This window comes from Bos javanicus, chromosome 1, assembly GCF_032452875.1.
Source record: "Bos javanicus breed banteng chromosome 1, ARS-OSU_banteng_1.0, whole genome shotgun sequence".
Taxonomy (NCBI): domain Eukaryota; kingdom Metazoa; phylum Chordata; class Mammalia; order Artiodactyla; family Bovidae; genus Bos; species Bos javanicus.
Window position 1 is genome coordinate 91,649,212 of NC_083868.1, and position 14,175 is coordinate 91,663,386.

At 36.3% G+C, this 14,175-nt stretch overlaps 1 protein-coding gene across 8 annotated transcripts in view; it reads right to left on the reverse strand.

The window, feature by feature from the left end:
- NAALADL2 (N-acetylated alpha-linked acidic dipeptidase like 2) overlaps positions 1-14,175 on the reverse strand; it is a 1,576,761-nt gene that overhangs the window by 231,824 nt on the left and 1,330,762 nt on the right. For all 8 annotated transcript variants that reach the window (XM_061415500.1, XM_061415503.1, XM_061415502.1 and 5 more), the window contains one exon: positions 503-598. In XM_061415500.1, coding sequence (XP_061271484.1) covers positions 503-598 — 96 coding nt within the window. The remainder of the gene's footprint in view (positions 1-502; positions 599-14,175) is intronic.

The following is a 14,175-nucleotide window of genomic DNA, read 5'->3' on the forward strand; positions in this document are numbered from 1 at the left end:
GTGAATTCAAAAAAGAAGTAGACTCACAGATAGAGAACAAACTCGTGATTACCAGTGGGGAGAGGGAACTGGGAAGAGAGATAAAGGGGCAGGGAAGTACAAGATACAAACTCTAATGTATAAAATAAGCTACAAGGATGTATTGTATAGGACAAGGAATATAACCCATATTTTATAACAACTATAAATGGAGTAAAATCTTTAAAATTTTGAGTTACTATTGTATACTTGTAACTTACATGATACTGCATCAACTATACTTCAATTAAAAAAATAATTGATTTTTTAATATAAACATCAGCTATTAGTCTGTTTGATCTTGATAGAATTGCTTATTATCCTTACTCCATAGTAAAATAGGAGGTATTTAAAATCCTCTCTAGTATACTCTAAAAACAAATATATATATAGATTTCTCACTTGAGTGGCTATTTTTCTTTCCTCCATTTACTAACTGAAAGAACAAAACCTCAACTTTTTCATGAACACATTCCTCTCTTACCTTGGTAATGGTCTCATGAAGATTGAAAAATGGATCCATTTCTTCAATTTTTGTTGCATGTTTAGGAAAAAGAGCCTCAGAGAGAAAATTTGGACCCTGTGGAAAACCAGAAAATTAGCATTTTAAACTCTTCATTGATTTTGTTTTTCAAGTGCTTACTGGATATTCTTTAAAGCTATAAAAAGACTCTAAATTGCGTCGAGGTTTCTGTTGATTGTTGGGTTTCATTCTACTGATCTAATTAATCATGAGATGTTCATAAACTAAAATAAGTAGATTCTATAACTTGACATTATATGTATTTATCGCAGGGTGTTTTCTTTGTCAGAAAAGATCATTATTTGCATTTCAAAAAAGGGGGTGACAAATTGCAAAGTTATTACAGAGTAAGATACATTGGCTGCAAAACCATATCTGAAACCCTTTTCAGATATGATTTTGCAATGTAATTCTTTAAGCAAGCATTAATTTCTATGCTTAAAGGCTGGTAGAATGGAATGCTTTTGAATAAAACTAAGTCTTGGCAACAAGGTACATAATATTATAAATATTGTAAAACTTCAAAACTATAGTAAGATATATTTTAGATAGAATGAACTCATGAGGTTATGTGCTGCTGATAACATAAAAGATATTGTATGAGACACTAAGAGTTAAGATGGTTGAAATAAATCAAGATATTGTAATTAATAATTTTGTACTTGCAGGTATAGAAAAAATTCAGATTACAAGAAGTCATGGGGTGCTGATAATTAATTATGGTCTAAATATTTATTGCCCTCCTCCAATTCATATGCTGAAATACTGATCTCCAAAGTAACAGTATTAGGAAGTGGGGCCTTAAGGATGTGATTAGATGATGAGGGTTCTGTTCTCATTGGGATTAGTGTCCTTATAAAAGAGACCTCACAGAGCTCCTTAGTCCCTTATATGAGATAAAACAAGAATTCTGTCACCTGGCGGAGGGCCTTTACCTGACCATCAGTTCAGTTCAGTTCAGTTGCTCATTTGTGTCTGACTCTTTGCGACCCCATGGTCTTCAGCACACCAGGACTTCCTGTACATCAACAACTCCCGGAATTTACTCAAACTCATGTCCATTGAGTAGGTGATGCCATCCAACCATTTCATCCTCTGGCATCCCTTTCCACCTTCAATCATTCCCAGCATCAGGGTCTTTTCCAATGAGTCAGCTCTTCACATCAGGTAAACAAAGAATTGGAGTTTCAGCTTCAACATCAGTCCTTCCAATGAACATTCAGGACTGATCTCCTTTAGAATGGACTGGTTGGATTTCCTTGCAGTCCAAGGGACTCTCAAGAGTCTTCTCCAACACCACAGTTCAAAAGCATAAATTCTTTGGCACTCACTCCAACTCTCACATCCATACATGACCACTGGAAAAACCATAGCCTTGACTAGACAGACCTTTGTTGGCAAAGTAATGTCTCTGCTTTTGAATATGCCATCTAGGTTGGTCATAACTTTCCTTCCAAGGAGTAAGCATCTTTTAATTTCATGGCTGCAGTCACCATCTGCAGTGATTTTGGAGCCCAAAAAGATAAAGTCTGCCACTGTTTCCACTGTTTCCCTTGTTTCCCCATCTATTTGCTATGAAGTGATGGGACCAGATGCCATGATCTTTGTTTTCTGAATGTTGAGCTTTAAGTCAACTTTTTCACTCTCCTCTTTCACTTTCATCAAGAGGCTCTTTAGTTCCTCTTCACTTTCTGCCATAAGGGTGGTGTCATCTGTATATCTGACGTTATTGATATTTCTCCCAGCAATCTTGATTCCAGCTTGTGCTTCATCCAGCCCAGCGTTTCTCACAATGTACTCTGCATATATGTTAAATAAGCATGATGAGTATATACAGCCTTGATGCTTTCCCTATTTGGAACCAGTCTGTTTTTCCATGTCCAGTTCTGTTACTTCCTGATCTGCATACAGATTTTTCAAGATGCAGGTCAGGTGGTCTGGTATTCCCATCTCTTTAAGAATTTTCCAGTTTGTGGTGATCCACACATTCAAAGTCTTTGGCATAGTCAATGAAGCAGAAATAGATGTTTTTCTGGAACTCCCTTGCTTTTTTGATGATCCAACAGATGTTGGCAACTTGATCTCTGGTTTCTCTGCATTTTCTAAAACCAGGTTGAAAATCTGAATGTTCACAGTTCACATATTGTTGAAGCCTGTCTTGGAGAATTTTGAGTATTACTTTATTAGCGTGTGAGATGAGTGCAATTTTGTGATAGTCTGAGCATTCTTTGGCATTGCCTTTCTTAGGGATTGGAATGAAAACTGGCCTTTTCCAGTCCTGTGACCACTACTGAGCTTTCCAAATTTGCTGGCATATTGAGTGCAGCACTTTCACAGCATCATCTTTCAGGATTTGAAATAACTCAACTGGAATTCCATCACTTCCACTAGTTTTGTTCATAATGATGCTACCTCACCATGCTGGCACTCTAATCTTGAACTTCCAGCCTCCAGAACTTGAGAAATAAATTTCTGTTGTTTATAAGCCACTCAATCTCTGATAGTTTGTTATAGCAGCTGAAATGGACTAGGACACTACCTCAAACAATGCTCTCGTAGTATTAAGCTTGTAAATATACTATGAAATTATTATTATCTACATATAACTTTTATTTGAAAACCTTAAGTAACTAGAGTTATTTGTCTAGAAAAAATATGTCTTGGTATAGGATATAAGTAATTATGGAGATGATAGAAAAAAGCAAGATGGTAGATAAGTAAGTTTTTCTAATTTTATCATGGGAATGAGATTAAATCTAGTCAACAATGACCACAAAGGGTAACACATTTTATTTGAATTCTTTTAGAACTATTTATTAGATGAATCCAGCAGTAGAACAAATTACTTTGGAATCTATCAATGGTGGGAAAGAAAGTTAGGATGATATAGCTGATAGACTCAGAATCCATATAGATGAGAAATGAAATGAACATAATTATAAGTCTCTATACATTAAATAATTCTGTGATCAAGCATATTCTTCACTCTTTATTTTGACCAATACTATGATTTTTTTTAAGTTATTTAGTTGTTTGCTCTAGCATATGTGCATTTTTGGATAAGACCACAAATCAACCAAAGAGCTTACCTATCAAGACTTATAGCTTATTTATCAAAACTTGTTTATGTTCCTCTCCTCATTTTGCTTACCATTCTAAAACTAATTTTAGAAACTGCCCAGTTCCAACCAGCATTCCACTTTTTAAGACCTGCCATAAAACCACACAACTAAGGCTTAAAATAAATCATAAATGTCCTCTCCTAATTTCTCCCCATTCTAAGAGATGACTAAGATTCTCTGTTATGGGTTGAATAACTCATATGGTGAAGTCCTAGCCTTTAGTACCTCAGAACATGGTATGATTGGGAAATAAGTCACTGCATATATAATTAAGTTAGAATGAGGTCATATTGGAGTAAAGTGGGTCCCTACCACAATATGATTAGTGTCATTATATAAAAAAGGAAATTTAGAGACAAATTTTTACACAGAGAGTAAGTCATGTGAACATGAAGGCAGAGATTGGAGCAATGTGTCTGCCAGCCAAAGGAGTACAAAGAGTGCCCCAAAACCACCAGAAGCTAGGCAAGAGGCTTGGAACTGATTCTCTGTCACGGACCTCAGAAGAAACCAACACTGATAACACCTTGAACTGTCAAGACAACATATTTCTGTTGTTTAAGTCACTCAATCTCTTAATGCTCTATTATTCAGGCCTAGGAAACCAATACACTCAGTCAAGGTGGTATTCTTCTTTACTGCAATAAGTATAATACATTTAACTTTGTCTATCAATTGGGTTTTGTTTTGGTATTTTGGGCAGTCATTATAGAATCAGGTTAAAATTCTGATTTGCCATAGTTCTGCGGCATCTTAATCTCTAAAGGATTAGTTACAGCACTTAAGAAACTTTGGAGATTTACATACTTCACAGAGATGTTGTGAACAGTCAAAGCCTGCTAATAGGACACTGTTAAAGGCACTGATGATGTTCCTAAAAACAATACATATCATAATAATAATGATGAGAGTGTTAATGTTGTGGTAGTGATTATGGTAGGATGCTGAGCTAAAGGAAATCCAAAGACTCTATTTATGATCCTCAGAGAAAGTGTACAATTTGCATGGATATATCTTTGAATTGATTTTAGTGAAAGTGTGACATGGACAATTTGTGGCATTCATTGTCATTTAATAATTTAACTTGAAGTCCTTAAAAGTTTGCCACAAGAGTAGTTGTAAATAAACTTCTTGAATTAATTTTATCTTATTAGTATATCTAAGACTTTATAAATAGTGCAAAATTAAAATACCAGCAAGCCTCAAACTGAAAGATCCCATAAGAATATAAATTGGGAATTATAATTAATGAAGTTTTATTGAACTTTCAATTATTCAAAAGCAGAACATTTTGATTTAAATCATCCATATGTGTCTTATTCTCTAATATAAACCCCTTCTCTATCTTGTTCCTTCACCTGCCTCTTACATATGATTCATATCATTTTTTCTTTCTAGTGCATTTTTTAAATCATTAAAAAAAATATGCTCCTAACACTTACTATAGGAGAAGGCAATGGCACCCCACTCCAGTACCCTTGCCTGGAAAATCCCATGGACCGAGGAGCCTGGTGGGCTGCCGTCTATGGGGTCGCACAGAGTAGGACATGATTGAAGCGACTTAGAAGCAGCAGCAGGAGCAGCAGCAGCAACACTTACTATATGTCAAGTGCTACACTAAATACAGAATATAGTGCTTAACCTCATGGAGTTTAATTTAATGGGATTTGAGTTCATAACAGATCAAAAATCACTGTCTTTGAAAATATTAAGACACTACCATTATTTTTCATGTATATATGAATATAATAATCATCATTTATGAACAAGTTTTTGCATATCCTGACATAAAAAAGTAATGAAAAGATTTTTTTAAAAAGGGATATATTCATTGTGAAAGTTTTTCACTGCTATCACATTAACTATGAGTGATGGCTGTTTGATAATAGCTCCCATCTGTTGATGAAGGGAGGGAAGTAAAACACCCTTAACCATTTAGAGAGCACTTCTATTTAGAAAAATTCACTGATAGACAGAAATGAAGGAGTAAACCAAGATATGCAAAACTTAATTGTGTAGGTATGCCACGTGGAGATCATAGTAAAAATATTACATAAAAAGGGATAGTGATAAGAAAAATCTATCCAGGATCTCATTTGAAATTCAGTTTTTCTCCCTAGTCTCTAACTTACATGTCCTTTCTGTAACATTTAGCAATATTTAACATACTTTCCTTCTTTCAACTCTTTTGCCCAAAGTCCATGATTTGACTCTGCTAGTTCTCTATGTATAATTTTCTACTTATAACTGGATCCTCTTTTAATTTTTGAGCTTTTAATGTTTCTAGGTGGACTGTACAGTCTTCTATTTTCACAGACTACCTAGGTGGTTTGGTCTACTTTTCTGGCTTCAACCACCAATCTCAGGTTGACAGTTCCTAAAGCTTTAGCTAAATTCTTGTTTTTAGTTCACCATTTTTTCTGCAAGATTTTTCAGACACATCAACTCATAGTCCAAATCATGAGCATATGTTCCTCCACTGTCACCTTCATTTCTTATCTTGGATAATACCATAATACCCACATTTTGCCCAAATGTGAAATTTTATACTATACCTGACTCCAATTTGTTTCACCCTTAGTACCTCAGAACTACACTAGCCAATTTCCTTCTAATCCATATGTTTAGACAATTCTCTATAAGTTCTTATTTGTTGCCATAATACAGTTACTTATTACTTTTACCCAAACTATGGTCCTTACTGTCTGTAGATGCAAGTCCAAATTCATTAGTATATTTCACAAACAAGCCCCAACATATCTTCTTTCATCTTTAAACACGTCTTTCTTTCCCATAAGCTCATGTGGATGATTTCCATATAGCTACTGGTTAAGTCACAGCAGTCGATTTATCAAACCTTAAATCTATCCTTACCTTCACTATCTCTGTCCCTTTATGCCATTTCTTCTGCCTGGAAAGATTTTTCTTTCTTTTTCTTTATTTGTTTATCATGCTTCTTTCTATAATTGTTTTTCTCAACCCTTGAAAACCCATCAGAATTCATATTTTTCTTGTCATCTTTTCCTATCATTTTGTATGTGATTTTTACTTATCATTTATTATATCTTTGTTATATTTCTGTTTTTATCACTATGACATGAGCCTTTTAAGACTAGAGTTTTTTTCTTATTAAAGTAGTCTAAAACTGCCAGGCAAACTTGAGTAATTAATCTCTTGGAATTTTCCTCTACAAACTTGAAATGTAAATATATTTGCCCTCCTAACCCCAGAAAGTTCAGGTCAGGATCAAGCAAAATAACAAATCATATAAATACTCAGTAAGGAGAAAAGGGCTACACTAATACTGGATGATTTTTTATTTTTATCACACTTGCCAGGAATTGCTTTTCTATATAACCAAGAGTCAGGATTTTGAAATTTAAATTACTAAAATTTTGTATTTGAATGCTAAATAACATCACAGACTCAATGGACATGAATTTGAGCAAACTCTGGGAGAGAGTGAAGGACAAAGGAGCCTGGTATACTGCAGTCCATGGGGTTGCAAAGAATCGGACATGACTTAGTGACAACATACATATATTCCCTCCTTGTTGAGCCTCCCTCCCATGGCCCCATCCCAGCTCTCTAGGCCATTACAGAGTACTGAGCTGACCTCCCTCTGTTATACAGCAGATTCCCACCAGTTATCTATTTTACACATGGTAGTATATGTCAATGTTACTTTCTTAACTCATCCCCGACCCTGCTTCTCCAGCGGTGTCCACAAGTTTATTCTCCTCATCTCTGTCTCTATTTCTGCCATGCAAATAGGTTCAGCAGTACCACTGAGATTTTTCCTGGCATTAAACAAGATGCACAGCCCAATGTCTGAAACATAGTGCAACAAAAGAGCCATTGATATTCTTGTGACTAGATATTCTCGTGACTAGATATTCTCGTGACTAGACTTCCCTTTCTTGTTTTCTTCCTTTTATGAAGATAGTGAAGGACAAAGGAGCCTGGTATACTGTAGTCCATGGGGTCATGAGTTGGACATGAATTAATGACTGAACAACAACAGCAAAACAACAAAAACGTGAAACTTCGCTTTTAAAGTCTACAGTGGCTAAAGTTTGAAAACCATTTCTGTAGGTGATAAGAAATCCTTAGAGGGTTTTGTAGAGAGTAAGTGATATTTTCAAGTGTGTATTCAGGATAGGGACACACTGATACATATGTGGGGGATAAATTTAAAAGAGAAATTGTGGAAACAGGAAGTACAGACAGAAGGCTATTGCTGTAATAAAGTGAGAAAGAGTCAGAGGTTAAGCCAGGACAGTGGAAAGAGAAATAGAGAGGAGTAGATATGTTTGATAAGTGTTTGAGATAAAATTGGTAATACTTTTCAGTTAATTGGATTAGAAATCTTAAAAAGGAGTCAAGATTGCAAGTATTTCTAGATTTGATAAAATGAGTGATAAACATTGGCAGTGATATGTTCATGGATATCCATATGACACCCCCCTTATGGCAGAAAGTGAAGAGGAACTAAAAAACCTCTTGATGAAAGTGAAAGAGGAGAGTAAAAGTTGGCTTAAAGCTCAACATTCAGAAAACTAAGACCATGGCATCTGGTCCCATCACTTCATGGGAAATAGATGGGGAAACAGTATCAGACTTTATATTTGGGGGCTCCAAAATCACTGCAGATGGTGACTGCAGCCATGAAATTAAAAGACGCTTACTTCTTGGAAGAACAGTTATGACCAACCTAGATAGCATATTGAAAAGCAGAGACATTACTTTGCCAACAAAGGTCTGTTTAGTCAAGGCTATGGTTTTTCCAGTGGTCATGTATGGATGTGAGAGTTGGACTGTGAAGAGAGCTGAGCGCCGAAGAGTTGATGCTTTTGAACTGTGGTGTTGGAGAAGACTCTTGAGAGTCCCTTGGACTGCAAGGAGATCCAACCAGTCCATTCTAAAGGAGATCAGCCCTGGGATTTCTTTGGAAGGAATGATGCTAAAGCTGAAACTCCAGTACTTTGGCCACCTCATGTGAAGAGTTGACTCATTGGAAAAGACCCTGATGCTGGGAAGGATTGGGGGCAGGGAGAGAAGGGGACGACAAAGGATGAGATGGCTGGATAGCATTACCGACTCAAATGGACATGAGTTTGAGTGAACTCCGGGAGATGGTGATGGACAGGGAGGTCTGGCGTGCTGTGATTCATGGGGTCGAAAAGAGTTGGACATGAATTAGCAACTGAACTGACTGACTGATCCTAAAAATATTTTAATCTAAGAAATACTGATTATAAGTTATGGGCTCTTTCATCATGTGAGTTTTAGAGATTAAAATGTAGATTTTCAGTACATTTATTCAGTTTTTCTGTTTGAGTACCTTGTGTGAGAACTGAAATCTCACTTTGGTCAACTGACTCTTAAACATGCACTTATATTTAAAACACTATATCAGGTCAGACAATTCTACTATTTCAATAATATACAGTCTAAGAAGCTTAGTAGGCACATTCACTACTTCAAAACAATAATTAAACTACTTATGTGAAACACTTTTCTGCAGAAGTAATACCTACACAGCAAAATGTCAAGATAATACAGATTTCCAGATTGGTAGGAAGCTTACCAGAATTTTCAATATATATGCTAAATACTGCTTAGCAGAAGGTCAGAATACCCTCAGCATTTGAATATAACCTGGTCATGAAAGAGGACTTCTAATTTAAGCCAGAGTTTCTAAACATTTTAAAACCAAGTACCACTTAAATATAATTATTAAATATTTTGACTGTTTCAAAGATTCTGGCATGCCTTCTCTGTGTGGGTCAAGTATTAAGGAGAGATGTGGAGAAGTTACACTACCCTTGAGAATCACTGGTAAGCAAAAGATACATGCTTATACTTAGATTTTTACTGAAAGTGAAAAAAAAAACTATAGATAGTTACACTATAAAATATAGGAAGTTAGGTCAATCCTTGAGTTCTATAATAGACATTGAAAAAAATGTTTCATGTATTATGAATAATCCTAGTAGCTGCTGCTGCTGCTGCTAAGTCGCTTCAGTCGTGTCCAACTCTGCGACCCCATAGATGGCAGCCCACCAGGCTCCGCCGTCCCTGGGATTCTCCAGGCAAGAACACTGGAGTGGGTTGCCATTTCCTTCTCCAATGCATGAAAGTGAAAAGTGAAAGTGAAGTCCCTCAGTCGTGTCCGACTCTTAGCGACCCCGTGGACTGCAGCCTACCAGGCTACTCCGCCCATGAGATTTTCCAGGCAAGAGTACTGGAGTAGGGTGCCATTGCCTTCTCTGAATCCTAGTAGAGGACACAGCAAATATTTCAGCTAGGGCTTCCCAGTTGGAGCTGGTGGTAAAGAATCTGCCTGCCAATGCAGGAGAGGCAAGAGATGTGGGGTCTGGAAGATCACCTGCAGGAGGAAATGGCACCTATTCCACTAGCTCAGTCAGTAAAGAATCCGCCTACATTGCAGGAGACCTGGGTTCAATCCCTGGGTAAGATCCCCTGGAGAAGGAAATGGCAACCCACTCCGTATTCTTGCCTGGAGAACTCCATGTACAGAGGAGACCAACAGGCTATAGTCCATGGAGTCACAAGAGTAGGACACGACTTAGCGACTAAATCACCACCACCCATATTCCTTGCCTGGAAAATTCCATGTACAGAGAAGCCTGGTGGGCTACAGTCCATGAAGCCATGAAGAGCTAGACATGACTGAGTGACTGAGCACAGCAGAGCACAGTTCTCATAAAATTCCTATCAAGTAGATACTATCATTATTACACTTAATAGATGAAGAAAAATCTCTTATCCAAGGAGTAAAGCTGAGAAATGAACCCAGGCAATATCTGTTCTCTTATCTTTTCTCTTATAGGCAGTATCAAATACGCTGCCTGTAAAATATAATATAGTATTGACTTATATGGTTTTGAGAGCCTTTACAGATAAGAAGAAATGAAATCCATGTTCATCTTGTATACATTTCACAAATGAATAAAATATACATATGTGTGTAACGTAATTTAAATCTTTCCATGCCCTGAACTTCTCTTATCCTGTAAATTCATCCCTTAAGTAATTTTCAATTTATCTACTATTCTATCATATTTTAATTTTTAGATAGGATATGTGAAACTAAAACTTTCCTAAATATTTTGGATCCTTATACTAAGTTAGACACTAAAAATGTTGTCTCCATTTTTGCATGAAGTTTAAATAACCTCAGAGTAAAAGAGGCAATATCATAACCTCAAGTAATTGAATGTTTAGCTGAGCACTCTGTTCTTTTCAGCTTGCAGATATAGATGGTTCTCTTAAACATCATTTGCACTTGTAGGTGATTATAAATTTCATAGTCACTTAGCTGGGGTCCTGGAGCAAGTTCCAGGAGGAGCTGCTATGGATGAAGGAAAGGCACACACAGGACTCAGAACAGCAACTATTTATCAACTCTTCTAACATTTATTTCAGATCTAACTGGTTCAGCTCTACTTGTGCAAACTGATTACATTTGGGGGTAGGGTACAGCAGCCAATGGCACTATAACACAATTAACATTCTGGGTATCACTGAGAATTTAAGACGAACGAAAACTGAATTGCAAGATAGAAAAAGAAAAACTGGTATTTGCAGATCTTGGAGGAAAAGATGTTTTCGCAATAGTGAAGAATCCAAACTTTAATATGGTCTTTAGTAAAACCTGGTCTCCCTGGTAAGGTCTTGAGTCAATTTAACAACATAATTTCTTGGAGGTCAGAGCCTGTTAGCCTCCTGAAAAGTTTTCTGTTGAACAGTCAGTCAGTGCTTTTCTCAGGGCTGTTACTTAATGCACTGTGAAAGAAATGAGGGATTTAAAGGTCTTAGAGTTAAGGGCAAAAGAATCTAAACATCAGGTTAAGAAGAAACAAATACATTATTCAAATCCTGGGAGAGATACTGTAGTCCTTCAAAGTCCCTTTGCTAGAAACAGGAAAAGATTACCTTTATAGTCATGACCTCATGTTCCATAATCTGGGTGAAAACACCTGGGGAAATTAAACCTGGAACATTAGCCTATCTGAAATTTTGCCATTCATTCTATTTCTCTTATTATTAGTTTAAAATCTTTCCGTTTGTGTGTCAAATACTAAGCCCAATGTAGGTTAAATAGTGGAGAGACCAGAGAGGCTCAATTCAGGAAATGATTAGCTATTTAAAGCTCTCCCAATCTGCCTCCCTACTTCCCCTTCTTCTAGCCCACATCTTTGGTCTTTCATTTAACATATGAATGACTACATATTAATACAGTCAGATAACCCTGGGCAAATTGTGTATTTCTATTCCTGTTACTAGTTACTAAAGGCTTAATGAAAGTCTGTATTTCCCTATGTATCCCAGGGAGCACAGGTAGATTTAATTTCAAGGACTGAAAATGATTTTTGGAATATCTTTAGTTTGAGGCAATGTTTCTCTTTAGCTAAACATATTCATTTTAATCATTCAACTCATTTATTCATGTGGAAATCAATAAAGACATCAGATTAATTCTGTTAATTCACTAAAGCAAAAATCCCATTTAATTGAATAAATAAATGTTAAGGAAAAGAGCTACTATTTTAGCCCTAGTGGATTAAACATGTATGCTACATTTGTCTCTTAATAAAAGTCTCTGAAGATGATTCTAAGCTTGAATTCAAAATATATCCAACCTTCAACACAAAAGAGACCTTTTCCTTTGTGATTAAAGTATAGAGAAAGAAAATATGCTTTTGGTTGATTTCTGATAACATCTTTTCTTAATTTTCATTTGAGAATAATCAGTTATCTTGATTCCCTTCCCTCCTTCATCCTCATTCAAAGACAGTGAAATTAAAAACACATTGATGTTCTCCTTTTCAAAAAATGGATCACTTCTGATTCAGATTCTATTGAATATTAAAATTCCAGACTTAAGACTAATTGCTTCCTTTCTTATTATTTTGGACCCAATTTTCAGCTGCCCTCAGGTCGCTCGATGGTAATTAATTGATTTATGAATCAACTGAAGAGGAATTCAGATTGCAAAAAGAGAGAGGGAGAGAAACTGGTTTTCTTTAAATTTATGACCAGCATTTTTTAAATGACACAATTCTAAGTGTTTATATCCATAATTAAGCATAGTTCACATTTGTAAGTTATTTTTGGAGAAGTTGAATGTTCAAATTTAATTTTTATTTTAGATTATTTATTATTTGCCTTGGGGTAAGAGTTTTAATCAAAGTACACACACACTAAATAATTATTAAGTTATTCCACTGTGATTTGATAGATAACTGATGTGAAGGGCTGCAGTAATTCTCACCAACCTCTCAATACAGGCAGAGTGGTAAACTAGGCTACATAGGAATTTTGAACATAGGTTTGAATTTTGACTCTGTTACTTACTATGGTGACTTTGAACAGGCACTTTAGTTCTTTGGCACTATTTCTTATGAGTATTTAGGAATTAATATAATGCACACAGAATGATGACACCACCCTTATAGCAGAAAGTGAAGAAGAACTAAAGAGCCTCTTGATGAAAGTGAAAGAGGAGAGTGAAAAAGTTGGCTTAAAGCTCGACATTCAGAAAACTAAGATCATGGCATCCGGTCTCATCATTTCACGGCAAACAGATGGGGAAACAGTGGAAATAGTGGCTGACTTTATTTTTCTAGGTTTCAAAATCACTGCAGATGGTGATTGCAGCCATGAAATTAAAAGATGCTTACTTCTTGGAAGGAAAGTTATGATCAACCTAGACAGCATATTAAAAAGCAGAGACATCACTTTGCCAACAAAGGTCTGTCTAGTCAAGGCTATGGTTTTTCTGGTAGTCATGTATGGACGTGAGAGTTGGACTATAAAGAAAGCTGAGCACTGAAGAATTGATGCTCTTGAACTGTGATGTTGGAGAAGACTCTTGAGAGTCCCTTGGACTGCAAGGAGGTTCAACCAGTCCATCCTAAAGGAGATCAGTTCTGGGTGTTCATTGGAAGGACAGATGTTGAAGCTGAAACTTCAGTGCTGGCCACAGGACTGGAAAAGGTCAGTTTTCATTCCAATCCCAAAGAAAGGAATGCCAAAGAATGCTCAAACTATCACACAATTGCAATCATCTCACACACTAGCAAAGTAATGCTCAAAATTCTCCAATTCTTCAACGGTACGTGAACTGTGAACTTCCAGTTATTGAAGCCTGATTTAGAAAAGGCAGAGGAACCAGAGATCAAATTGCCAACATCTGCTGGATCATCAAAAAAGCTATAGTTTCAGAAAAACATCTACTTTTGTTTTATTGACTATGCCAAAGACTTTAACTGTGTAGATCACCACAAACTGTGGAAATTCTTAAAGAGATGGGGACCAGACCACCCAACTTGTCTTCTGAGAAATCTCTATGCAGGTCAAGAAGCAACAGTTAGAAGTGGACATGGAACAACAGACTGGTTCCAAACAGGGAAAGGAGTACGTCAAGGTTGTATATTGTCAGCCTGCGTATTTAGCATATATGCAGAGTATATCATGAGCAAC